Source organism: Zosterops lateralis (assembly GCF_965231275.1).
Source record: "Zosterops lateralis genome assembly, chromosome: 16".
Lineage (NCBI taxonomy): Eukaryota > Metazoa > Chordata > Aves > Passeriformes > Zosteropidae > Zosterops > Zosterops lateralis.
The window spans coordinates 998,973-1,025,988 of record NC_139776.1 but is presented as its reverse complement, the minus strand read 5'-3'; the positions used below and the strand labels follow the sequence as shown (position 1 = coordinate 1,025,988).

At 46.1% G+C, this 27,016-nt stretch overlaps 1 protein-coding gene across 1 annotated transcript in view; it reads right to left on the bottom strand.

Moving 5' to 3' along the window:
* PTPN1 (protein tyrosine phosphatase non-receptor type 1) overlaps positions 1 to 21,751 on the bottom strand; it is a 30,770-nt gene extending 9,019 nt beyond the window's left edge. The window contains exon 1 of the mRNA XM_083873108.1: positions 21,625 to 21,751. Within this exon, the coding sequence (XP_083729234.1) occupies positions 21,625 to 21,687 (63 nt within the window). The 5' untranslated portion in view covers positions 21,688 to 21,751. The remainder of the gene's footprint in view (positions 1 to 21,624) is intronic.
* Between the last annotated feature and the right edge of the window lie 5,265 nt (positions 21,752 to 27,016).

The following is a 27,016-nucleotide window of genomic DNA, read 5'->3' as shown; positions in this document are numbered from 1 at the left end:
CATTTGACTTCACATCTTCACGTGAGGGAATTCTGGACAGAAAGCACTTTGGGCCTCAAATGAAGAATCGAGTTTAAATACAACACTAACATTATTTATTAAAACACTATTAGTTTGCATAATAAAGCAGACATTATGCCTTTCAGCTCCTGAAGGAGCAGGGTCTCTGCCCCAAAGCACTTCCACATAAACTGCTTTAAGCCCTTGTTTGCAGCATCAGTGAAAATACCAACCCTGCCTCTGACTGAGCAGCAGTGAAAGCATTCAGTGTGAGAGAAAAGGACTTGTCTACCCACCCCTGGCATCACACACACACATTGGAGATTTGTCTAAGGCAACTTCCATCATTATCCTGAGTTATCAGCACAAAGCTGCAATGGTAGAAGTCACCTGTACTCAATTCAAAACAGATGGAGCACCTCAAACAAATCACCAGGCTCTCTCAGTTGGGTTTTTCCAGATATATATGACAATTTCAGAAGTCAAAATATAAAGAATTCTGCTGTCCTTAGACATTAGTCCCAATTTGCTGAAACAGAATTTCCCATTACAAATAAATACTGTGTAAGCACAGCTCTGCATATAGAGAATCACGTACAAGGCTCAAGATTTTCTCAAGTGGGCCATCCACTGCAGCACGTTACCTGTTTATCTCTCCTGCTGCATTATTCAGGTATGTACCAATTTCCCCTGAATGCTACATGTCAGGAGAAGAGTTCTGATTTACATAAACCTGCCCAAAATTAGCACAGTATTCCGAAACTGAAATAAGGGCTGACATCAGCTGCCAGCTTTTTATAACTGAACACATGGCTGCCAGTATTTCTGCTTATGAAGAATGCAGTCTGGAGAATATGATCTGGACTGCCACAGTCTAATATCTCAAACATGAGGCAGCTAAAATGGGAGTTTTCAGAGATTTGTCTCTGACACCAGGTTGGTGGCTTTGTACTTTACAGGGGTTTATTCTTCTGTACTCATTGTATGGGATTAACAAGAGAAAAAAAAAAAAACAAAACAGGGAACTAGGAAAAATTATTTTCTAGATCAGTAACCACATTTCCCAAATGTGTGCTGAAAATCCCTAACACCCAAAACCACCACAACTCCTCCCCACTTCGGATTCAGATTATAAAAGCATCAAAATGCAAACCAAACCAAGATCCCTGAGGAATTTCTCTGTAAATACTGGGCTGTGTTAGCAGCAGCACCAATACACAGTTCCATTTCACAGCATTAACAGATCTGAAAAAAAAAACCCTGTCCCCTCTTTTAAAACTAAATGGATCAAGTGCTTCTTTACAGAAATGGAATTAAATAAAGGAAATCTAATATAAAAATATTACAGTGAAACACCCACATGTATGTGCACACACAAACTCCTGCCAGTCCCCAGGAGCTCCACAGATTCAAACACCAACATCAAATATTTCAGGAACTGAAAGTGGCAATTTATTGTGCAGGGAATAGAGAGCTGGCTATTACCTCACCAGCAAATATCAGATCTTTCTCAAGATACCACAGTGCCTAAAGGTACTTGTGAGAATAAAGGAGTTCTAGGAGATGCTGAACTCCCACAGGCACGGAGAAAATGGAAAAAAAGAAAGAAGTCACTCGTGTGCCTTCAGCAGACTATTTAAAAACAGCAGAATATTTCTGGAGCATGTTTCAAGAAACAGGAAAAACCACGGGGTGAGGGTGGGATGGTAACAAAAGAGGGATTGAGATATGGCAACAGGCAAAGTGCTGCCTCGTGTGAAAACCCAGCCAGCACCCAGCACTTCACTGCTCAGTGTGATGAACAGGGTGAAATAAAAAATCCTGGAGAGCCTGGACATCACACAGGGCATCCTCTCCTCAGCAATGGGAAGGAAAGTGGTTTGGAGTTTTGGTTGGGGCTTTTTTTTTTTTGGCTACAGAAGTTGCTAGAACATCTAAAGCGACCAAAGAAGATTTATCATCCAAGGTCACTTCCAGGATATGTAGCTGACTTCGGTGGAAACGCCATCGCCTTCAGCAGAGAAAATGTCTGGAGAGAAACAGCCCAGTGCCCACAGGAGTTGCCCACAGGAGCTGTGTGGCCACATCAGGGGCCCTGTCAAACACTGCTGGAGCCCCACCATTACTGACACCACTCAACTGCTGGTAGGGTAGGCTCAGAACACGTCCAGAACAGCACCACAAAACCCCCATGCCGGAGAAATCTGACTCATTCACAGCATGGAATTATTGTGCTCTGAGGAACTCAAGGCCGGCCATGTCACGAGAACTGAAGGTAGGGGATGAAGGCAGGGATTTATGAAGTTACAAAACACCTCCTTGAATCACACACAGCCAGTCACACTGCAGAGATCCTGCCTGGCAGAAAGGAAGCTCGACATTTCATCCGAAAGGTCGCACACTGTAAGACTTTAAAGAGGAAGGGCTAGGACTGAAGTCAGTTTTCCAAAGTCAAATGCTTTGGGTTTGGAGCATGAGTCACTTCATGCCACTCATCTCCTGGTTTGGAGCCCTGAGCCCCAAACACTTGAGGGGTGGAAAGAGGAAGTCTGCAGAAACCCTGCTCTTCAAAGGGGAAGTTCCTGTAGCTCTGAGCACACTGGGCTTCGCTCTCCCCATCCTGCTCAGACACCAGCAGGAGACTCAGAAAGAGAAGATGCACCTCAAAATCTTTAAGTAAATATTCTGTAAGACCTCAGGGAGAGGTGGCCACGCCATTCAAGCCATTCAATCACACTGTGCAGATTTGTGTATCAGCATTTAGAACAGAAACTGAAGGTGCAGGCTCAGTGTCCTCATTTTCACCAGACAGACTCCAGGGAAGAGCTCAATTTGATCACCCTGTTTAATTGCACCATAAAGCCTGCAGCAGCTCAGCCTCAGAGATAACAATTTACTGTCATTTTAGCAGTTCTGCTCCTACGGGAAGCAGCAAATGCCAAGATCTTATCAGGGGCTGCAGAATTGCTCCTAATCCATCTACTGAGGCTCTCACACTAAGGAGAGCAATTCACAAAAATTATATATAGACTTATATAAAAGAGTAATCTTAGCTTAAAAACCAGGTTTCCTTTTAAAGCTGCCAGTGAAAAAAATGATGGCACATGATACTGCTGGAAAAGGTGGAAGAGTAAGAAGTTACAATAAAGTGGAAGGTGCTTTTTTCCCAAGATGTCACTGGGGGCTGGTTTCAGAAGGGAAATACCCCTACAACCCAATGAGATTTCAAAGACCTGCAGAGAAGAGCAAAAAAAAAAACAAGTACCAAGAGATCCACAAGAAACACTTGTTTTACACAAATGGGAAAATCTTCAGGCTCAGCATGGGACAGATCAACCTGAGGCCCTGAACTCACCCTCCAGCAACAGAACTTAATGAAGATATAAAGCACACAACTGCTCACATAACCCACTTTGGCAAGGAAGATTTGATTTCTTCTCCCACATTAAGCTTTACAATCAGGATATTTGGGCAAGAACAAGAAATGAGGATGTAACTCGTAGGTAAGAGGAAGGTCATCTAAAGATCAGATAAATGAACAGGCAGTTGCATCACACAACATAAATCTTAACAGGCAGCTGCAGAATGTGAAATAAATGTGGGGTTTAATACCCTTTAAAAACATTTTATCTGCTCTCCTAGTTTTGCTTTCAGCTAAGATATGGTAGTATTGATTTGCTTAGTAATCTCTCTCCAAAAAAAAAAAAAAAAAATAAACAAACCAGCTGCCTGCTACGTCAGGCTTCTTCCTGAGGTCGAGCAGCACAGGGAGGAAAGGACAGGCTTGTTTAAAGTCCAACACCACTGTTACACCAGGTTAAAAGAAATAAATAAATAAGAAATCACACACTTGCAACACAGTTTCCTAGAAAGCCCCCTGCTAATTCAGCACTGCCAGGGCACTGGGAGCAGGCTGTGGCACAGCAGAGGGTTTGTGACACCAGTCAGCTGCTGGGAGCACGGAAATAACCCCCCAGGGGAATGTAAACTGGCCATGGCTGCAATATTAAATCATATCAACACATGGCAAAGTGGGCTCATCTTTCCCAGGCCTGTATTTATCACAGCTAGCAGGTATTATAGATTGTCTCTCACCACTGACCGGTTCCAACATGCCTCACTGGAGAGAGAGGCTCCTGACAGCAAATCCTTTATTGCAGCCACTTTATCAGGGAGGTAAGTGCACACTGAAAATGCTCAGTTTAACACCTGCACCTCAGTGGCTGTCAGGCCTTGGCTCTGCTTCCAGAAGGGAGAAAACCTCAGACTGTGTCACTTCCAAATTTCACCAAGTGCATTCATTCTGCATTCCCTTCCAAATTTCATCACTGCATTCATTCTGCATTCCCTTCCAAATTTCATCACTGCATTCATTCTGCATTCCCTTCCAAATTTCACCAGTGCATTCATTCTGCATGTTCCCAGAAGGAAGGCACTGCTGTCAATAAACCACAGCAACACTGCACAGTTCAGATTCTCTCACATTGCTCCAGTGGCATCTGCAATGGGTAAAAAAACCTGATTTTTCAGTTCTGGTTCTTTTGAATGTTGCAGCAGAGACGGGGAAAATCAAAGAGCTAAAGTTTAGTATCAGGTTAAAGAATTACATGAGACTTCTCAAATTTCAGTAAGTTCAAAATATAGTTTGTCCTTGAAATTTATGACCCATAACAGAAGAAGTTCAGAGCTGCTGGCAGGAACACTCTACTTCTGCTGTTTTGTAGCCATGTACTCACTGCCAAAACAGGAAACAACTGAATGGAGCGTCGGCATAAGAAAACAACTCCAGTTCCCTTCTTCTTCTGCACATCCATCTCTATTTCTCCTCCCAGATACTCAATCTGCTCCAGAAGTGCATCTTGGACATTATTGGAAGGATGGAGACATTTGAGAACGTGAAATAGCTTTTTCTTGACAGCTGTTGTGCAAAAGCAAAGCTTTGCTATCTGTATCATCAAACAAAGCCAGTGCCAGGAAATAAACCACACTCTCATTAAAGTGTCAAGAGGTTCTAACTCAGTTGCTGCTCTTCTGTAAGAAAAATAACCACCGAGATGAGATCCAGATCTTAATTTGCCCAAACATTAGGGGTCTCTACATGAAGAGTTTTGGTTTAACCTCATCTCCAATAGACTGGTGTGTCCCACAGACCAGATATCCACATAACTCCTAAAGGAATTCAGGCTGCAGAGCAAATCCAGACCTTAATTTGTTTGCAGTATGGGTTTTGTGTGAGTTTAAAAATGTATCACTGCTGGCCTGTAGGGTATTCCAGGCTTCACAGACTGACAACTGTGGTTATAAACAGTCCTGCTTTCCTAGTTACCTAATATTTTCAATCTGACATCTCACAAAGCTGTCTAAGAGCATTATGGCTTTTACAGAGCTACCACCACCAAAAAAAACAGGAACAAACCCCAAAGCTTTGGAGGCTTCTGAGGAGGAAAAAACAGAAATGAACCCTGCAAATGCTAGAATGGAAGGGAGGGATGAGAAACACTTCTCACACCTTTCCATGTGCTGCATAACCAAGGTATTTTCTGGAATTCAGACAAACTGCAAACAGTATTGTTTCAAATTGGAAACTAAAGGATAAGAAATGCACCCACTGCAGATATTTTATAGTTTCTCAAGGGGAGCTCTGACTTGATGAAATAGGAACCATGGAATAATTTACCATGGAATTTTTACCCACACTCACACAGAGTCCTTGACTTTCAGAGACACTGTGCTGATAACCTCAGTCAAGGTTAAGAAAGCAAGGCTGTACTATCTCCCCCAAATCTTGCATAATCCATTATCACCATTCCCCCAAACCTTGTGCAATCCATTGCCACCTCATAATCTTAAAATAAACAAATTAATTTGATTAAGATAATCCAATATAAGTCTTGCTTCCTCACCAGGTAAAGCACTCAAGGTCTTCCTCACCAGGTAAAGCATTCAGTTAAAAGCTGAATAGATCTTTACAGATTCTTTTTCCTTTTTCTCCCATTTTTGATCCCAGTGTCTGCATCTGCTCCAGGACTCTTGGCTCTGATCACATCCTGCTCTATTCAGCTGGGTGTGCTGGCACACTGCCCACTGAAAAAAACACAAATTTGCAGAATTATCTGGCCTTACCTACAGCTGAGGAGGAATCTGAAAGGCCACTGTGCAGAACGAGGTATTGTACCAGCAGAGAAGGACATTATCACCTTCTGCCTGCAGAGATTCCAGGTCATTGTTTAGTACTGGATCTACTGTCACAGCTGAAGGCCCCCTGGATCAGCTGGGAAGATAATTAACACACTCAAATAATGAACTGTGCCAGTATCACTGCACTGACAGAAGCACACAGACACATGTGGGCTCCATGAGTAATATCACAAGTGAGTTTGAAAACAACCAGCCCTAAGTTTCTGAGTGCCACTCTTCCTACTGAGCCTCGATGGAGGTTTTTAAAAAGAGCCTTCACTTCAGATTAAGACCTGCACTCCACATGCACCGAGCTACAACCGAAACTCGTCTGTGGTGTTTGTGTCCTTTCACCTTTTCCTGGAAAGTGTGCTGACTAAAAGCCAAACAAACAGCACAGCACTTTAGCTGCTTAACAGACAAACACTGCAGTCATTTCACTCCGGACAAATCGTTTAAAGAAACAAAAATAAGATTGCAAATGTTCGGTTTATTTTTCAAAAAAAGAAATGGCAGCATTGGTGTCGTCTCATTGGCAGTTTAAACTCACACAATTGCAGAATTACAGCATTATTTTAATCTTTTTGGAGATTACATGAGTTTAACTCATCTAAAATACTCAATTGGTATCTTAAAAATACTGGTCACAATAACAGATAATTAGCCAAGTCCTGTATTCCCCATCTACAGCCACATCTGCTCATCTGTGACATGCAGAACTCACTGAAATACCAGAACTGCCACAGAAAAAAAAGGCAGTTTGCAATTCCAAAGTGATTTTAATGTTATTAAGATTATTTTCAACAAGAGAGCTGCTTGCCCAGCACACACCAGGACCAGAAGGTGCAGAGAAAACCAAATTCACCCTGAGAGCAGCACTGCAGCGAGGCTGTGCTCCACCATGAGGTGCCCAAGGAGCTCCCACCACTCTCCTGTTGTGTTATTATGAATTTAGCCATGGAAGCACAAGGCAGAGCTCTGCAGCACAGGGGGATTCCCCAGCCACTGCAGCTGCCACCAAACACGATCATGTTCCCTGCCCAGGTTGCCAGCACTGCTGCACCCCAGGGCTCTTCTGGGAAAGGAGCTGAAGGAAAAGGACAAGTGTTCCCAAAGCACTCCCAGAACACCAACCACACCTTCCTGGGAACACAACCTCACCGAGTCATTAAGCTTTCCCTTTCGTCCCTAATTGAAGCTAATTAGGGAGCGGCCAGGAAGTTTAGCCAGGAGTAAGGAAGGCTGTGACTCCCTCAGGGACAGGCACAGCACCTACAAACACACAGCACCTGTGGTGTGCCTAAAACTTCCAGCTACCACAAACCCACCATCTCTCCTAAATCCATCATCTCTGCTTGTCCAGCAGAGATAAGTTGTTTGTTAAGCTTTGGGACATTCTGTAGTTCTAATCTTCAACGTGATCCTAACAAGTCAGAAAAGGAGATTTTTAAAATGGTCTCCTAGTGGTGATGGGGTTTTTTTGGGTTTTTTTTCCCAGTTTGATTTTATAGCCACACATTTATCACCAGGACAATTGCCTGGAAGGGATGAGATTCCCTGAATAAAACCACAAGGGTTTTAAATTCTGGATTTAGCAAACAGGACAGTGCTTGTCACACCTCTCAGCCCATTTCTGCAGCACTGCTTCTGTCACAGAGAGGAGAAGGTTCCAAGAGAAGAAAACCTCTCCTGAAAGGTGCCATTGACTACATTACAGGGGTTACCAGTAACAAAGACCAAAGAAGTTTACATTACTACTCGAAAACAGGAAATAATCTGACCTCAGAAATTCTGATGGGTGCCCAAAATAAGCATTGACAAACCAGGTGGAATCAGAGATGTCGACACAGAGACAATGTCAGAGCAAAAAACTTCACTGATGTCAGAGAGGCCTCACAGAACCACATGTGCCCGAAAACAGAAAATCTGAGTTGTCAAAGAGCTCCACACTTCCCATATTTACTTATCAAGCTCTTTACAAATACAACAACTCGACTTGGCACCTTACAACACCTCCCAAAACCGCAGGCAATGCAGTGAGTAATAGGGGAAGCAGGAGGCTTTGTACACGCCATGATTTATCATCAATTCCTTTTTGCAATGCTGTTAACACACCATCAGCATTTGCTGCAAAGGGGAAAACACGGGCTGGTTGTGAGAACGTGCACACACATAATCCTTTGCTCGTCAGAGACTCGGAGCTACAAAAATACGCTCCTAGGGTTTACAAAGCAAAATACCACACATTTTTTCACATCGCTGCTATTGTCCTTTGAATACGCCAATGTCGAGTTTGTTGTTGTCATTGCATTCCAAAATAAACATCTCTGTCTTCTCGGACTGCTCAAACATTGAAGGGTTTCAATGAGAACAAGACCTTATGCTAGAGCAGGGATTTTGATCTGCATTCTCCCTTCCAAACAGCCCCTGGTGAACTCCATGAGGATGGTGGCCCGGGACAGCCCCCAGCAAGGACAGGCACAAAACAGCTCTTGGTTTCTGGAAGAGATGCTGCTGGTGGGTTAATTCCCAGCTGGGATGCTCAAATTCCTCAGTTTTTAACCCAGAAATCAGTGTTCCTCACTGCCATCTCAGGGATCCCAGCAGATGTGCTGGGACAACTCTGGATTCTCCTTTTGGGAGAAAGGACATTTCTCTGGGCAGTTTTTTTTTTTTAGGCTCCTGTAGGAATGCTTTTTCTTCCCTGCTTCCTGGAGAGGAGAGGGAAGAAAGGTTCAGATGAGCTCCCCTACCCCACCATGAGCACTGTGGAAAAAAAATTGGTCCTGGAAGAGAGCTGGGTTCAGAGCCAGGCCTGGGAATCCTGCATTCCTCCTGCCTTTCTGCTGAGAAACTCCCTGTAAATACAAAAGCACTTCCACATTAACTCTCAATGGTGTATTTCTCGTGATGACACAGAGGATTCTCACCTAGGAATCAGAACTCCTGGAGTCTGCCTCATTTTTATTTTCTGGATTTGAGTTGGTTTGAAAGTCTCTTGCCATCATGGAAACAGGATTTTGTGAAGACAGAATAAATTTGCAAGCCTCATTTTCTACCCGCAACGCCGACTAAAACTAAACTCAGATCTTATCTCTCATAATTTACAGGAGAGAGCAAGCAAGCTATTGGTGCTCACAGAAGAAAATACGAATTACAATGGGTTTTTCTTTAATACTTATCTGGAGTTAAACGAGTTATAGATGCATTTGGAAAGTACAGCCAGTTAAAGCAGTTTTAGATACCAGGCTTGCCATATGCTATGTTAAAATTAGACTGATTTTTTTTTTTTTAAAAAGCAAATTTATGCATGAAGTAGGTCTATTCAGTACACGCAGATTTTGAGGAATGCTTTTTCTCATCCAGTAATCTTTGCAGAAAGTTCCAAACCGAGCTTAGGAGAAAAAAGAAACTAGTTCAGAATGTGATTTTGAAGCTATCTTCACAATATCTCACTGAACTGCAAACACTTTGCTCGATTTAAAAAGTAATGGACTGGTTGCACTAAAAATGCTCATTGTCAGGGTGATAAATACACAACAATATAATTTTTAGAAATAATAACATGGGTATCATTGAAAACTAGAGACCTTGCAAGATGGCTAAAAATAGTAATTTGAATTCCTAGCTTAGTCAGCTTGGCCAGAAACAGCTGTGCTCACTGGAACCTCTAATTAGTTTGCCTATTATAAGAGCCCCAAAGATTTTTTTCCCCTCTCCAAAACCCACTAAATCAGCCTTCACAGCACAATGCTGTTACCACACCACATGCAACAGAATATTCAGATTTTTGAGACTTCCCAATGCTCTTTCTGCAATGTTTCATTTATAAAGGCAAATATTCCCATTTGATAAGGTAAAGGCCATCTCCCCTCTACCTGGAGAATTCAGAAGAGACTGGAAAGGTAAAGACAAGGTCCAGTTCACAGCTGCTTCAGATAAAGAAAAAAGGTCTTGATTCTAACACAAGCAAACTGTTTATTACCTTGAAACACTGAGCAAGCAAAGTCAGAATTTAAAGCAAATTTCTCTTCCCTCATGGCTAAGGGGTGTCCTTCTCTATAAATAATTTCATTCACACTGGGAACTCCAAAGTGAATCTAAAAGCTAAACTGGACTTTCTAATGTGTATGCACAAGTTAATGAAACAGTCACACCATGACCACAGTGGGGCACGGGCTCAGACCATCCATGGCAGAGTTACTTTTCTATTTAGAACACTATGGGACAAGCAACAGCCATATTCCCAACTTTCTACTAATTCCACCCAAATTCTGTGATTTATAAGGCTGTATGGAGAGGAAGGGAGTGGAGGAATTGTTATATAGGAAATTGTGAACTCTGCTTCACCTATTAAAAAAATATCATCATCTACATCTTATTCAGTGGCAAACTTCATTTCCTTGAGGATGTTTGTGCTGTGTGTTGCTTTACTGGCTTTCTTGAGAGGCAGGCTTTAATTCAGATGTATGAGAGGGAAAACTGAATTTATTTGGTATCAAGGAACCCCATGTATTCAAAATGATGAACCATCTGTTAGACAGGTTCCAGCTCCATAATGTAAGTGGAGCATTCTGTTTTCTCCCTACAATGAATGGTATAAGACTAAACTCCAGCAAGTTCTAATTGATGCCAAAAGAATGTTTCACCACGCTGGCCATTAGTAGGTAGACAGGCAATGGAACTACAGCTTCATTCTGCCAAAGCATGCTCATTACACTGTTAACTAAAAGCTTTTTATCATTTCTAACCTAACAAGATTCCAAAAGTTTAAAGAGAATGTACAATTAGCAGGATTGCACAATGCAGGTTCATGCCTCTGCATGCAGGGAAAGGTCAAACTGGAGCTTTGCAGAACCAGCAGCTTTGCCCAAACCCCTCTCTGGGAACTTGAAGTAGCTGGAACTGCTTCACTACCATTTCCAGAAAGAAGTTTTAAGTATTTTTTCTTAAGAAAGACTTTGGGGCAGCAATTGAAGGAACCTGCTGGATTAGAAATTTGCGCCAACAGCTTTTTCCAGTTGGGATCTGGTGAACGTGGAGGTTGCAGTTATAATCACAGATGCCCACTTCACTGTACTCAGAATATTCAAATTTGGAAAGGAAAATCGTAGTGATGATTAAAAGCATGCTGAATTCACTGAATGGTGCAACCTACAGGTTGCCAAGCTACTGCAATGCACACAAAAACCTGCTGAGAACAAACAGTACTGCTGAAAACAGATGTTAGATAAAGCAGAATTAGGATACTCCTGGTTTTCCACATGACTGTCTAATTTGTGTTTAGGAAAGCAATCCAACCAAGCTGGGTTAATATTAAACCTTAGAGCACTCAGAGCCTGAGCTGCTCAGCTCCGTGGCCCAAACACAGTTTTGGGGTAAGTTTTGGGACAGCAGGGACTGTGCAGCCCCCCTGGCTCTGGGGCAGGATGTTGGACACCTCTGCCCTGCACCAAGGCCTAACACAAGCTGCACATCAAAGCACAATGTTTATGCAGCTACTTCCAGAGTAGTAAACTGCTCTAAGGGTCAGGGAGAAAAAGCCAATGTGCTTTTTGGAAAGGGAGACTTAACCCTTAAATACTTACAGCAGAGATGTAGATGTGTAAGAAAATCCACCTATGGCAAACAAGCCTGGGAACTGGCACAAAGACAACCCCTCCCATAACCCCAAACCAGATAAAATGTGTTATAAGATAAAATGTGTTCAGTATTTTTGGTTCTCCAAGCTGCAAAGCAATGCTTCAATTGCCAGAACCAATCCTGTGTTCTTAGAGGATGTTTTAAGTGTCACTGCAGGGACAGAGAGCTTTTATGCCCAGCTGTACAGGACACAGTCTCATCAGAAAGCAACTGAGAGTTTATAAAAACAAATGTCAGTGTTAAACAGGGACATCACGTAATCAAGGTAAGTGCTCACAGACATCCTAATGCAGGCCAGATTAGCACTCTGCACTCCAGCACATGAAAAAGACTGCAAAACTTGACAGGCCAGGCCTTCAAAGGGCTGCTCAGTGCTCCCCATGCTAATGAAACAGGCTGCAGTGTGGATCAGACCAGATAAACAGTTCTGCCACTTCATACATCTACTCATCCTGCTGGTTTAAAATAATGAATTCTGAGAACTACCCCAGCTGATTTAGCACAGCCAGCAGCTCTCCCAGCTCCCAGCTCTGGTGGTGTCCTCTCTGCAAACACAGGAGTGCCATGATTCCAGCCCTCCCTGCCAGCCCAGACAGCGCTGCCCTGAACCCACCACACCCCAGGCTCCACCAGACTCTTGCTCATCGTGTTCCACTTCCTGCCAGCCAAAGCCAGTTATCAGCTCTGACTGAACGTGCTTTATCACTTGATGTCTCTCTCAAATCCTCATTTGCAGCTGCAGAGCAGATCTGGAACACTTAGAGGAAAAAAGAGTACTAAAAAATGCAGTAAATATCTTTAAATAAACCCTTCACACCTATCACATCCCTTCCCATTCCTCACCCCCCCAAAAGACAGCTACACCAAAGGTTTCTGAGCACTGATCCACAAATAAAGGTTATCAACTATCAGAATCACACAAAAACGCCTCCTTTAACACCAGCAAAGCATTTTTGGATTGTATTATTCTCCTGCAAGTATTTCAAGACACGATTTTGCCTGTAGAGAGAGAGAGTTTAATATGCAGAACACATTATTAGCAAAGACTTTGCTACAAGAAAACCCAGAAGATGTGGATGTTATTACATGAAAGCAATAAATGTTTGAGTGCCTGCTCCTAACTGGGTAGCAATATTAACTTATTTAGCTGCTCTCAGAAGATAATAAGCACGTAAGAGTTTTACCAGCCCAAATTTTGTGTGGTTGAGAACACAGCAGGCAGAGCAGCACACAAGGAATTTCCTGCTGTCAGGCAGTCACTCACAGATCCTGAACACTGGATTGTGTGGGCGAAGCCTGGGCCTGGCTCCTGATGGTCAGCTTTGCACAAGTTATAAACATCAAATCAATGACAAATAAGACATAAGTCGGTAGTTTCCACGAAACCTTTCTGCTCTGTCTGCTTCCTGAGAGGCTCTAAAAAGACTGCTAAGGTCAGACCTCTCCACTAATGCTCTCCTGTGGGCTAATAAATCCAGGAACTTTGCAGCTCTAAAGATTTCACAGATTTTCAACCTCCTGTTCCAATTTTTGCCTCTACTGAGCACCAGTCTGACAGTTACAGGACAGAGAAGCTCCAGAAGTTGGGGGCTCTAAAGATTTTGTAGATTTTCAACCTCCTGTTCCAATCTTTCACCTTTACTGAACACCAATCTGATTGATGCAGGACAAAGGAGCTCCAGAATTTGGGAGCTCTAAAAATTTCACAGATTTTCACCCTCCTGTTCCAATCTTTCGCCTCTACTGAACACCAGTCTGATGGACACAGGACAGAGAAGCTCCAGAAGTTGGGGGCTCTAAAGATTTCATAGATTTTCAACCTCCTGTTCCAATCTTTCACCTCTACTGAACACCAGTCTGATGGACACAGGACAGAGAAGCTCCAGAAGTTGGGGGCTCTAAAGATTTCATAGATTTTCAACCTCCTGTTCCAATCTTTCGCCTCTACTGAGCACCCGCCTGATGGACAAAGGAACTCCAGAAGTTGGGGGTCCCCTGAAAACAGCTTTTCCTGAGCCCTTCTCCAGGGAAGGACTGAGCACTGTGGTTTTTGTCCCTCCAGCTGATCAGACCTTCCCCATCCCCAGGCCCACAGTACCCAAATCCAGCAGCTGCCGTGCCCTGCTGCTCCCAGCACGGGCCAGGCTGCCACATCCCCGCTGCTTTATCTCCCAGGAAGTGTGTCAGTTATCAGGGATTGCTGGAGAACAGGAGGCAGCTGCTTCCCAAGGGAAATCATTAACGAGGAGAGCAGGTAATGCAGAGCAGCGCTGCCCCAGAGCAGCACTGCCCCAGAGCAGCACTGCCCCAGAGCTCTGCCAGCCCCAGAGCAGCACTGCCCCGGAGCTCTGCCAGCCCCAGAGCTCTGCCAGCCCCAGAGCTCTGCCAGCCCCAGAGCTCTGCCAGCCCCAGCTCACAGGGGAAGGTGCAGGGAGCAGGGGAAGGGCTTTGCTGGTTCCCAACACACACTGCCCTGCACAGCCCCTGCAGGAGCTCTGAGACAGCACAGGGCAGAGCTGCTCTGCCCATGAAACACTCAGGGCCAGTTCTGAGAAGGTTTCAATATTGGGAATGAAAAAAGTTCAGGCTGATACATGATTCTTGCTCGTGACATCCCACAGACACCGTGAGGTTCTAGGTACCAAATGTGATTTACTGTGAAAATCCTCCACTGGCAGAAGTTTAAGGAAGAGGTGCTAGTGTTGATTTCTAATTTAATTAAACTCTTCAGGAAGGAAACAAAAAACATTTTCCACAGCTGGGTAGCTGTCCACCCCCACTCCTTTAACTGGATAAAATTCCCCATGGCTCTTCCACTCCTGGAAACATTCAGAAATTCTGTCAAATGTGTCAATATGTATTTGAGCTGTTTAATAAGCTATGTAGTATTTTTCCAGTTCTTGCTCCAGTGACCCAGCCTTTCCTTCTTTCCAAAAGAAGTTCCTCTTACTAAAACCTCTTGTGTCAGAGTTGTGTTTTTCCTGTAGCCCCCATCTTTAGTCACAAATATTAAGAAAGGAGATACAATCCCACATGAGGATGGCAGAGGTTTAGTCCTACTTTAAGGAACTGCAATGACTGTACAGGAGACAGTGGAAAAAACAGACCCCACACAATAAAATGGAATTGAGATCTTCTGAACGAGCATGGGTTATTTTTCCTGTCCGAAAAAAGGAAGTGTACTCTTCCTTAGTCAAAGATGCGTTTTTAAAATAGATTTCACATTTTACTTCCTGCCATCGCATTAAAAGGTCACGCTGTTTATGTTACTGTAACCTGTTACTGTGGGATCAGGAATGGTATAAACAAGCAATTCTCATTGAGCTGTGCACAAGGGAAGAAGGTTATGAGAACATTCCTCTTCATGTGTAGAAGGCTTGTTCCTCATAAATAAGAAGAATCTGAGAAACAGAGTGTCTTTTGTAGGATGGCTCTCAGCATCAAGTACTCCACGAATCAAGTGCTTGACAGAAGCAGCAGAAAATCCTGGGAACTTCAGATACAATCAAAAGCACCTGACAGATCACAAATATATAATATCTGCTTCAAGTTCAGGATAGTACTGTGTAACAGCATTTTGAACTAGCAATCATGTTAGTGCATGGAATGGAGAGAGTTTTCAGCCCAGAGGGGAGGGTTTCCCCTGCCCAGCCCCACACTCACCCCTGTCCCCCATAGAGGTCCTGCTGTAACTGCTGAACTGGCAGAATGCAAAACCTGCTGTATTGTTGCATTATTTTAAATTTCTATTGACACAGAAACTGTTTTAAGCTTCTAAGGAGAGGAAAAAGACTGCACAGAACAATGCAAATCTGATTAAACGATCTCTCCATCATTAGTGACACAGGTAAATCTTCACCACTGATCTCCTCACCCTCAGTGCTGAAGGTGACTCTTGATCCCTTAAATTACGTGTTCCTAAAGCATCCACAACAACCAAGAGCTGAGACAACTATGTACAGTATTAAAAATAAGAAATAACAGAATTAAAAACACTTCTGAAAGTTTCATATTATACCAGCTCCTTTCCTTCCCAACCAGGATATAATTTTTCCCTACTCTTCCATGAACCTGCCTTCTAAAATGCAGAAAATACAAGGCAATTTTTAAGTAGATCAGCTATCACCATTAGCAGAATCACATGCATTTCCAAGAATCACTTTTACCAGTTTTTTTTTCTGGGTATAATCTGACAGGCAAGCTGTTGGATCTTAGCTGTGTTCTGCGTGGGTGAGAGAAAAAGCACATCTGAATTCACAGGGTTTGGGAGAAAATGAATTGGCATTTGTACTACACCATCTACAAAGTGAACACACAAAAGGCATTTGGAGGCTCTATCAAAGTGCCTCTCCCAGTCAAACCAGCAAGGGCATGTCTCCTGGAACCAGAGAGGAGAAAACCACCTCTTCTGCAAATCAACATTAAACAAGTTGACCAATGACTAAAAAAAAAAAACAACCCAGAAAACCTCAGTGGCAAGAGCTGCAAACATCCAAGCTCAGAGATTAGATCGAGTCTGTGTTCATTATGAACAAGGAATCACTGAGTTTCCTCAGGTATTTAATGAGGTTAAATTCACAATTCAAACAGATACTCAGGTCATGCAAGTGACACTGATCTAAAACCTGGAATTCTCGTGTTTACAAGTAAATTGCAGTGATATTTCAGTGTAAGCCACATCTGATGAAGTCTCAACTAAAGAGAACCATTGGAAAAAGTCCATTTGCAAAGCGAGTATTACAGGAAAAACATTTAATTTTAATGTTTAGTTAACTATAGGATGAACTGTTATTTCAAACCTACCCAGCATATTTAGAAAGTTATTTCAGCTTGAAAAATATTTGGTCTACCACTACCACATTTTATTCTCTGCTTGCAAGGGCTATTTCTATTTGAATTTACCATCATTTGGCCTGTGGCCAGCACTGCACTGCTTTCTCCTCAGCAGTTTCCTTCCATAGGTCTGTGCCTCCAGAAAACAGAGAATGCAACAGTACCATGTGGGAGAACACACTGACACTATAAAACCATCCCAAAAATCCTCAGAGGCAGGTGAGCACTGTGTGCACACTGTATGATTTACAAATTTTTAGTAAATGATAACCAAACCAGGCTGCAGTTTTCCATGCTGTGCTTCCACAGAAGCTCTGGGTTTGAGTATTTAGATTTTAAACTCTGTAGAAAAAGCCAGACTAAGTGGCTCAGCAGCTTTAGATAATGGGAGTTATCCAATCTCCAATCTGCCAGCAGCAGACACGAGTGGGGCTGCTCTGGAAAAAGCCAGCAGGAAAAGCCAACAGGGCAGCAGAGTGCCCTGAGCCAGCCCAGGGCACAAAGGTGTCCTCACCTGCAGCTCAACACCACCTCTGCTTTCCAGGGAGGATCCAGACCTTGTGGGCCACAGACACTTTGCTTCTCCACCACTAACCCTGCACACTGTGTGCTGTAATTTTCTTTGAGAATGGTTTCTCCCTTTTTGACCCTCTGAAGTCCCTGACCACTTAGAGTGACCCTTATTTCATTCTTTGACCCCCCTGGCTGTGGTCCAGCTGTCTATTCCCTGACCAAGGGGCTATAAATTGTCTCCCCTTCCTTTGTTCTACCTCTTTCCCCCCTGGAATTTCGAAGAATAAACACCTGGGACAAAGGTCCTGGGGAAAGGGCCTCTTCTGAGATATCTCACCTCATCTTTGGTATAATTCTCTCCAAATCCTCCTAATAACTGAGCTGGCTAAAACCCCCGGGAGGAGGGCAAGAGAGTGAATTTATACAACTGTGTAGGCAGAGTCAGTGTACAGCACAGGGAAACATGGAATATCTTCAGTTTACTGAAGGAACAGGGAGACTCCTGCAAGCCTGAGCTCTAAACCAGCTTTCCACAAGCAGAGCCAATTATGCTGAGCCTGGATGAATCAACAGAGCACGAATTAAGCAGTGGCAAGGCCCTGCATGCAGAGACCTGCAGCTACAACTGGCAGAATAAAGCACAAAGATGCATTTTATAAGAAGTCATGTTCGTGCCACGATTTATCTGCTGCTGCTTAGCATTGGAGCAAAGGAGTAACCCAAATCAGACTGCACTCCTGAAAAACCAAGCTTAAAAACCAACAACACTTGTAGAGCTTCCTGTCCATTGGCTTTAAATACACAACACAACCACGCTGCTGTAAGTCCTCAGGGTCAACCATTTCACAGTTTACTTTTGGCATCAAAATCCATCTACACATCCTACAAAGATTTTTTCCAGAGACAGTGAATACCTAAAAAACTTCCCATGCCTTTTCCCTCTTGACAGAGGGAAATCCAAAATGTCTATGATACCTTTCTACCTTCCTCCCATAACCTGAATGAAATTCATTCATTATCATAATGTGTATTATTTTAGTTTAGTTTAGAGAGGTTTGAAAAACTAACAATCACGTAAATATTTGGTTAAAATACCCTAAAAAATTAATAAAGAAACTGAGAACAGTTATTTACAAGCCTCAAACCCAGCTCTAACTACACTTCAGCTTTCCAGAGATAGGTAGTTCTATTTTCAGGAGACTCACTTCCAAACATGCTGAAAAATCTCAACTATATCCAGTTCTTTCTTATTATATATTCCACTAACTTTGTAGTTTCATTTTGTTACCTTCACACGGAAAACTCTGCATGAGCTGTCCCCCAATGCCAGCTCTGCCTCCATCCATGGTGAATGGAATCCCCAGTTGAATGGTGCACCAGTAAATAATTCAGAGGTATTTTTACTGCTCCTGATAAGCACATCAAAGTTAATATCATTGGCCAACATAAAGTCAACATATCTGGTTTGTATAAACACAAAAAGCAACTCTACCTGTATTTGAGGGTTGTGTTTTTAAGATAATATCTCCTTCTATCACCCTGTGTAAGAAGTTAGGAACGAAAATATCTCCTAAAGTCCTGAAAGGCTTCTGCATGTAAAATCACTGTGAAAATCTGATATTGCACTCGCTGTGAGCAAATAACAACCCAGTGCTGCTTTGATATTCTGGACAAATATCTACTTTTCTTCCCTGCTCTGAAAGCCTCAGCTGTGCTTTCCTTACCTTTGGGGTATGGGTTTTTTGTTGTGCCATCTCCAGAGTGAATGTTTCTCATTCCAACAGACACTTGTAATGATATTTCTGTGGGGTGCACATCATTCACTCACCCTTTTGTTTTCTGCTGCACACCTTTAGCACAAGGTAAAGCTCACACTCCTCTAACTTATTGTTTTATGGAAGAAGATTTTAAGTTGAATGTGCCTTTCTTATGCTTATGTTTCACTAAAATACAACAACAGGCAGAATCTGAGCAATTATTTTTCTCACTTGGGTCCCTGAACAATTTCCACAGGATCTCATGGCTCTAGTTCTTGTAGCAAGTGAATCTAGAGGAAAGTGAGGCATAAAAATAGGTATTAAAAAGCAAACAAATATTAAAAAAAAAACCCTCAGACTAACAAAAACCAAAGAATTTCACCACTGCTCACCCTGCTCTGCCCAACAGAGAATGGTTCCACTACTGTGCAGTGCCCAAGACATGACTGTCACAAAATCACCTAAAGAAGGTTTTAATTTTCAAATGTTCATGTCCCCATCCCATGATTACTTCTGCTGAAAAAAAAAAAAAAAAAAAAGAAGGTAATCTAAATTCTATTCTTTCACAACTGTACTATCACAGCTGAACACAGCTTCCGCCTGGCCAAAAAAAAAAAAACCCCAAAAACAAAACATGGACAATTTTAACCCTTCCAAGTCTCCCTGAGCCACACCTCCCTGTCTGCTGCTAATTCCTCCTGGAGATGCTGGGGGGGAATTATCTCTGTTATCTCGAGGTAACAGCCTGAGATAAGAACAGGAACAAGCTGCAGGGTTATGCTGAAATCCAGAAATGATCACCAGGGATATTTCTGGATTTCAGCTGAAATCCAGAAATGATCACCAGGGATATTTCTGGATTTCAGCTGTTACAACCATAACACTGAGGTACCTGTGGCACAATTTACCCCGGGGGAAGGCGTTTTTCTGCACCAGGTTTTTCTACCACACAAGTAAAACATCCATTGTTCCACTCACTGCAATTCTTCAAGCAAAAACCAGGTTTGTAGGAAAAGTGCTCTGTTAATGTCACATCTCAGACACCAAGAGCACAGATTAGAGAGAAGTACATTGTTCTTTCAGATGTATGTGACCTGCCAAGATGCCATTTCCAACAGCTGATTTAAAAGCAGGATGTAGTTCAGAAACTGGATTTCATGACATTGATGCACATATTTATTAATCAATCAGGGAAAGAAAGGGAAAAAAAAAAAAAAAAAAAAAAAAAAAAAAAAAAAAAAGAAGTAAAAAATCCACCCCCTGTGCTTGTCAATAGTTGGATGCAAATCAAAGAATCACTTTAGTCCTTTTTTAAATTGAATTTTAGTCCTCAATCAAAGCTCACGCTGTGCCACAGTCTGAGCAGGCCACTGAGTCATATCATTCAGAGAGAGCAGGACAAAAATATCACCGAATGCTGATCCCTCATTGAAAACGGGCCATTCCCTCATTCTACTTCGATATTCCACTCCTGTAATTAAATTGTACCTGCAGAAATGAACCACTTGAATGGCAAAGCTCCATCGCTCCAAATCATTTCCTGAGCACTGAGGCTGCAAACAGACACACCAAACCATCCAGAGCGGTTCAGCAAAAACATAACGTCATATTTCCACAGCCAGCAGGCACTGACAGCCGGCAGGGCAGGGAAATGTGGGGAATGGATCTCCTGAAAAGCCTCAATATTTCATGCCTGTTCTCTAAACGCCAGGCAAACTGAAGATGTTCACCCTGTGAAAACTCCCCTGCTGCCATTCTGAAACTGAAATTTCAGTTCAGTTCAGTTCAGTTCAAAAAGCCATTTATTTGGCTTTTACAGGGCTCCTTCCCTCCGTGCTCCATCGCCAGGGAAATTCACACCCGAGGAAGGGAAGCTCCACGTCTGGAGCAGAGATGAGCCTCACTAAGTCATTCATTTATGCAACACACCAGCTCCAACATTCAAATGGATGTTACAGCCCCGGCCGAACACATCCGCCCAGTCATTCATGTATTTCAGCTTCTCTCAAACTTCATTTCAGATAAAGGTGCGAAGAGCTTTTAAAGATAAAAACTTCTGTATGGCTTGTACGCCAAGCTGGATGCAGAAGGCAAACACCACTGCGAGCATTCACGTTTGTCATGGGGTTGTTTTAAATAATAATAAAAAAAAAATAATAAAAAATCTAAATGCAGTATATGACACAATAAAAAGCCAGTACCAGCAGGCTGCACAGGTATTGTTAAAACACTGTTTCAGGCTCTGTGATGCGATTAAGGCGACTGAAAAGATAAAGGCTTTGCTGCTTTTCTGTTGTAACCCAAAGCCGAAGCGGGGATGGATTTGGTGTCCCCGGCTGGGGAGGGGCGGCCCAGCAGCCCCAGCTGTGACACCCCGGGCAGTGTCACACGGGTGTCCCCGCAGAGCTCAGGATGTGCCCGGCAGCCTCTCAGCCCCGGGGTGAGCCAGGCCGGGCTGGGGGAGCTCCTGTGCCCCCTGAGAGGGGAATGAGAGGGGAATGAGAGGGGAATGAGTGGGGAATGAGCGGGGAAGGAGAGAGCGGGGGCCTGGGCAGGGCAGGGCAGGGCAGGGCCGGCCCTCGGGGCTGGGGCAGCACCGGCGGCATCGCGGGGAACCGGAGGGAGAGGGGGAGAGGGGGAGAGGAGGAGAGGAGGGAGCGCTCCCCGCCCGCCGCCGGGGCAGAACCGGCTGTCTCCTCACCTGGTAGATGTCGGCCCAGCTGGCGGCCTGGTCGAGCCGCTGGAACTCCTTCTCGATCTCCATGGCGGGGGCCTGGCCCCCCGCGCCGCGCCGCTCCGCCCGCAGCTGCTGCCGAGGCCGCGGCGGCTCTGCCCGGCCCCCGCCCGCCTTCCCTCCTGCCCTCCTTCCTTCCCTCCCGCTGCCGCCGCCGCCGCCGGAACTGCGCACCCGCCCCGCCGACGCGACGTCCGGGGCGGTGGGAGCGGGGCTGAGCCCGCCCCGCGGGCCGGGGGCGCTGAGGGGTGGGCTGGGGGATCTGTGCTGTGCCCGCGGGCCGGGGGCGCTGAGGGGTGGGCCGGGGGATCTGTGCTGTGCCCAAGGGCCGGGGGCGCTGAGGGGTGGGCCGGGGGATCTGTGCTGTGCCCAAGGGCCGGGGGCGCTGAGGGATGGGCCGGGGGATCTGTGCTGTGCCCAAGGGCCGGGGGCGCTGAGGGGTGGGCTGGGGGCGCTGAGGGATGGGCTGGAGGGTCCGTGCTGTGCCCAAGGGCCAGGGGCTGCGAGGGCTGAACCGGGGGCGCTGAGGGGTGGGCTGGGGGATCTGTGCTGTGCCCAAGGGCCGGGGGCGCTGAGGGGTGGGCTGGGGGCTCTGCTCTGTTCCCGCGGGCCGGGGGCGCTGAGGGATGGGCCGGGGGCTGTGAGAGCTGGTCCGGGCTGGGGGTCCGTGCTGTGCCCAAGGCCCGGGGGCTCTGAGGGCTGGACCGGGGGCTGTGAGGGCCGGGCTGGGAGCTGTGGGGGCCGGGGGCTCTGAGGGCCGGGCCAGAGGGTCCGTGCTGTGCCCGCGGGCCGGGGGCTGTCAGGGCCGGGTCAGGATGTCCCCGCTGTGCCCCCAGCCCCGCTGCCAGCTCCGAGCGGGGCCATCCCGGGGGTCCCCCCGGCCCTCGCAGCCCCCGGCCCGGCGGAGGGCCCGCAGGGCGGCAGCGGCAGGGAGGACACGGCCGAGCGGAGCCATCCCGGGCCCGGGCCGGGCTCTCCGGGCCATGAACGGCTCCGGTCAATCTCCGCGGTCCTCACCGCCTCCTGCGGCCCTTGGGGTGCAGGGGAAGACACTGAGGGACCGAGAGGGCTGGGAGTGCGGAGAGCTCGGGTGGCGGTCCGTGTGTTCGCTCAGTGATGGGCGAGACAAAGCGGGCAGAGCATGGAGACCGCAGCGAGAGGATGGAGGAGGATGAAGAGGGTTTTGGCATCCTCAGAGGATGGAGAGGGTTTGGCATCCTCAGGGGATGGAGAGGGTTTGGTATCCTCAGAGGATGGAGAGGGTTTTGGCATCAACAGATGGTGGAGAGGGGTTTGGTATCCTCAGAGGATGGAGAGGGGTTTGGTATCCTCAGAGGATGGAGAGGATTTTGGCATCCTCAGAGGATGGAGAGGGTTTGGGCTCTTACACAGCCTGCAGGATGAAATATACTTGTTTCAGTTTCCCCATCCTTTTGATCTAAGGAAATGGACAAGCTGCGGATGATGTTTGATCATCTGTTCTCGGCCCTTGCATTCCTGCTCTGAAATGGCCATAAGCTGTCGCTCTACCTCAGCTTTTTCATAAGGCCGTTCATTTCCAAATGGAGTTGTAGCTTACACAGCTCAGAGAGCCCCCGTTCTTATTCCTGGATTTGAAATCCAGACATTCCAGCCATACAGAGAGAGATATCCCAAGTCATACATCACAAACAAACTGATATTCAGCTGAAGGTTTCACAGAGTAGCCTGGAAAATCAGTGTGTCTGACATTTCATCATAAATCTCTGTCCATCACAGTGGCAATACGTGTGGCAAGTAACATTTTAAATGTGTCTGGTTCAATAAATGATTTTACTAAATAACTGGATTTTTTAGAGTGGGTAGACTACTTTATAAATATTTGTTTTTACCTGTATATGCCCATCCATATAAAAGAAGTAAAAAGCAATTTGCAGCAGTGACACGCATTGCAGCTCATTTTGGCAAAGCACAGCAGACTGATGTGTGTGCCACAGAATTCTGGCTTTCCTTTTACATGCAACGACATCCAGGGCTAGAAAACTGAGACCCTCACAATATGTGGATACCAATTCTTGCCAAGTTGTAGAATCAACAGAAATCATTTGGGTTGGAAAATCCCTCCTGGCCCATCGAGTCCAAGCTGTGCCCAGAGCTCTGAGTGCCACCTCCAGGAATTTCCTGGGACACCTCCAGGGATGGGGATCCAAACCTCCCTGGGCACTTCCAAGGCCTGACCAGCCTTTCCAGGAAGAAATTCCTGCTGGTGCCACCCTGAGCCTCCCCTGGCCCGGCCTGAGGCCGTTCCCTCTCCTCCTGTCCCTGTTCCCCCCCGGCTGTCCCCTCCTGTCAGGGACTTGTGCAGAGCCACAAGGTCCCCCCTGAGCCTCCTTTTCTCCAGACGGAGCACCTTCCCAGCTCCCTCAGCCCCTCCTGGGGCTCCAGACCCTTCCCCAGCTCCCTCAGCCCCTCACAGGACACTCCAGACCCTTCTCCAGCTTTGTGAGGAAAGTTAAAAGTTTTCTCAACCTTTAACTCTGCATAAAGGTTTTATCTCTTTGGCACCTTGTGCCCACAGTCTTAGAAAGGAAATTGGGATGTTTAAGGGGTGGTTTGCTGGATCCTTTGTTGCCTGATGAGCTTTGGAGCAGCAGCAGCTGTGAGGGGCCATTGTCACCTCAGTGTCCCCATGGGGAGGGGGACAGGAGCCAGGCAGTGTCACACAGCAGCAGGGACAGCCTGGCAGTGTCACACAGCAGTGGGGACAGCCTGGCAATGGGATTGGGCTGGGACAGACATGCCAAGGGGCAGGTGAGCAGAGATCAGAGTGAGGACAAGGAGATGCGACATCAGAGATGGGACTGGGACTCATCCCCAGGGGGTCAGTGGGTTAGAGAGCCACGTCATGGCCATGGTACCTCAAGTGTGTGAGGGCTGAGGAGTCCCTCAGGTGTGTGAAGACTGGAGGACCCTCAGGTGTGTGAGGGCTCAGGGGTCCCCCAGGTGTGTGAGGAGGAGGGCCGGGGTCCCTCTTCCCACACCACAGCTGGTTTGCTGTCCCCAGAGGAGCTCTGGTGAGGAGCCCTGGACAGCAGACCCCTGCAGGAGCAGCACCAGCAGCAGATCCCCAGCAGCAGATCCCAGCAGCAGCAAATCCCTTTCAAAAGCAGCAAATCCCCCTCAGCAGATCTCATCAGCAGCAGATCCCCTGCAGCAGCAGCAGCAGCAGCAGCAGCAGATCCCCCATAGCAGATCTCAGCAGCAGCAGATCCCCTGCAGCAGCAGCAGCAGCAGATCCCCCTCAGCAGATCCCAGCAGCAGGAGATCTCTTTCAAAAGCAGCAGATCCCTTGCAGCAGCAGCAGCAGCAGCAGATCCCCCCAGCAGCAGCAGCAGCAGCAGATCCCCCCAGCAGCAGCAGCAGCAGATCCCCCCAGCAGCAGCAGCAGCAGCAGCAGCAGCAGATCCCCTGCAGCAGCAGCAGCAGCAGCAGCAGATCCCCCCAGCAGCAGCAGCAGCAGATCCCCCCAGCAGCAGCAGCAGCAGCAGCAGCAGCAGATCCCCTGCAGCAGCAGCAGCAGCAGCAGCAGATCCCCCCAGCAGCAGCAGCAGCAGCAGCAGCAGATCCCCCCAGCAGCAGCAGCAGCAGCAGCAGATCCCCCCAGCAGCAGCAGCAGGAGCCGCTGGGTGTCACTCCTCCATCGGGAGAGCTGCGAGAAGCGCAGTGAGCGCTGGATTCAAACCCTGCTCATCCCCTTCGCCTCCCTCGGGGGCAGGTGCGGAGGGGCAGAGCCCTTCGTGCAGGTTTTTACACTATTTTTTTCCATTCCTCACTGTGGAGATGCGCTTTTCCACCGGCAGAATATTTCAGGCTAAAATGATTCTGCAGGGAAAACTTGCTCTGGTGCATTTTTCCTTGCTTTGTGAGGTTTCATTGGTGGCTTCTGAACTATTTCCTTCTTAGTAGGAAATAAATAATAAAAAAAAGAGTCTTACAATAAAATTTAGGGATGATTGGGATAGAATAAGAAAGCTAATAAATAGGAGTGTCTGGATTGGAATTGTTACAGGAAGATCTGTTTTCATGGCATTTCCAGTCCTGGCTTGCAATGGAAAAAAGGTAAATTAATCTCTGGATTTATAAATTCAGCTGAAGCCAGAGGGGGCAATGCCTGATTACCCCAGTGCTGAACTGGGCTCAACTGGCTCCACACTTTTGGGTGCCTGTCCCAGTAGAGTTGAAGGTCTGAAATACATTCCAGACAACAATCTGTGCTGAAAAGGGCCACTTGGATCTGTGCCCTACATATTCACCCTTTAAGAGATATTTAATCCTCAAATTGTGCCTCCACACAAATGCAGAGCAGCAAAAAAATTTCCTAAGAGCCTTTATGAAATTTATGATCTACCTTACAAAAGACTAAAAGTTGCAAAATCTGCAAAGCATTGCAGGGAAAAAATAACACAGAAGAGATTAAAAGTTTTGCTGGTGACTTAGATCCATATAATAATGGAGGATTAGGTAAATGAAAATATTCTGTGGTCTCAGGACACAATCCCCTTCTTGCATTTTGCCCAGAGGAAGGCAGCCCCTTCCCAAAGTAATTCCAACCTGTGCAACTTAAGGCACATTGTTTTTTCATCCCAGCATGATCTGGTTCAGAGGTTTTAGTTTTCAAATTGTCCACTGGAGCCTGGCCCTTGAAATGACAATGAGAATCCAGGGGAAAGGGTTGGATGGTGTCACTTATTTCTGCTTCATTAAAAGGGCAGGTGCTTGTCCAAACTCAATCCTGCATTTCATGTCCTCCCATCATCCTCCACAGCTCAAAGTAAGTTGATGGAGAATGTGGCAAACACACAAAAACTCAAATACACAAAAACTTCACTGTGGAGTAGCAGGAAATGTGACTCCTTAGGGCTCTCTGCTCTGTCAGGCTTTTGCTTTGGGAAAACAGATGGGATGGGGTGGGATGGGGATGGATGGGATGGGATGGGATGGGATGGGATGGGATGGGATGGGATGGGATGGGATGGGATGGGATGGGATGGGATGGGATGGGGTGGGGTGAGGTGGGGTGGGGTGGGATGGGGTGGGATGGGATGGGATGGGATGGGATGGGATGGGATGGGATGGGATGGATGGGGTGGGATGGGTGGGATGGGATGGGATGGGAATGGGAATGGGGTGGGATGGATGGGATGGGATGGGATGGGATGGGATGGGATGGGATGGGATGGGATGGGATGGGATGGGATGGGATGGATTGGGGTGGGATGGATGGGGTGGGATGGGGTGGGATGGGGATGGGATAGGATGTAATGGGATGGGATAGGATGAGCTAACCTAAATGCTGTAAACAAGACTAGGATATCAAAAC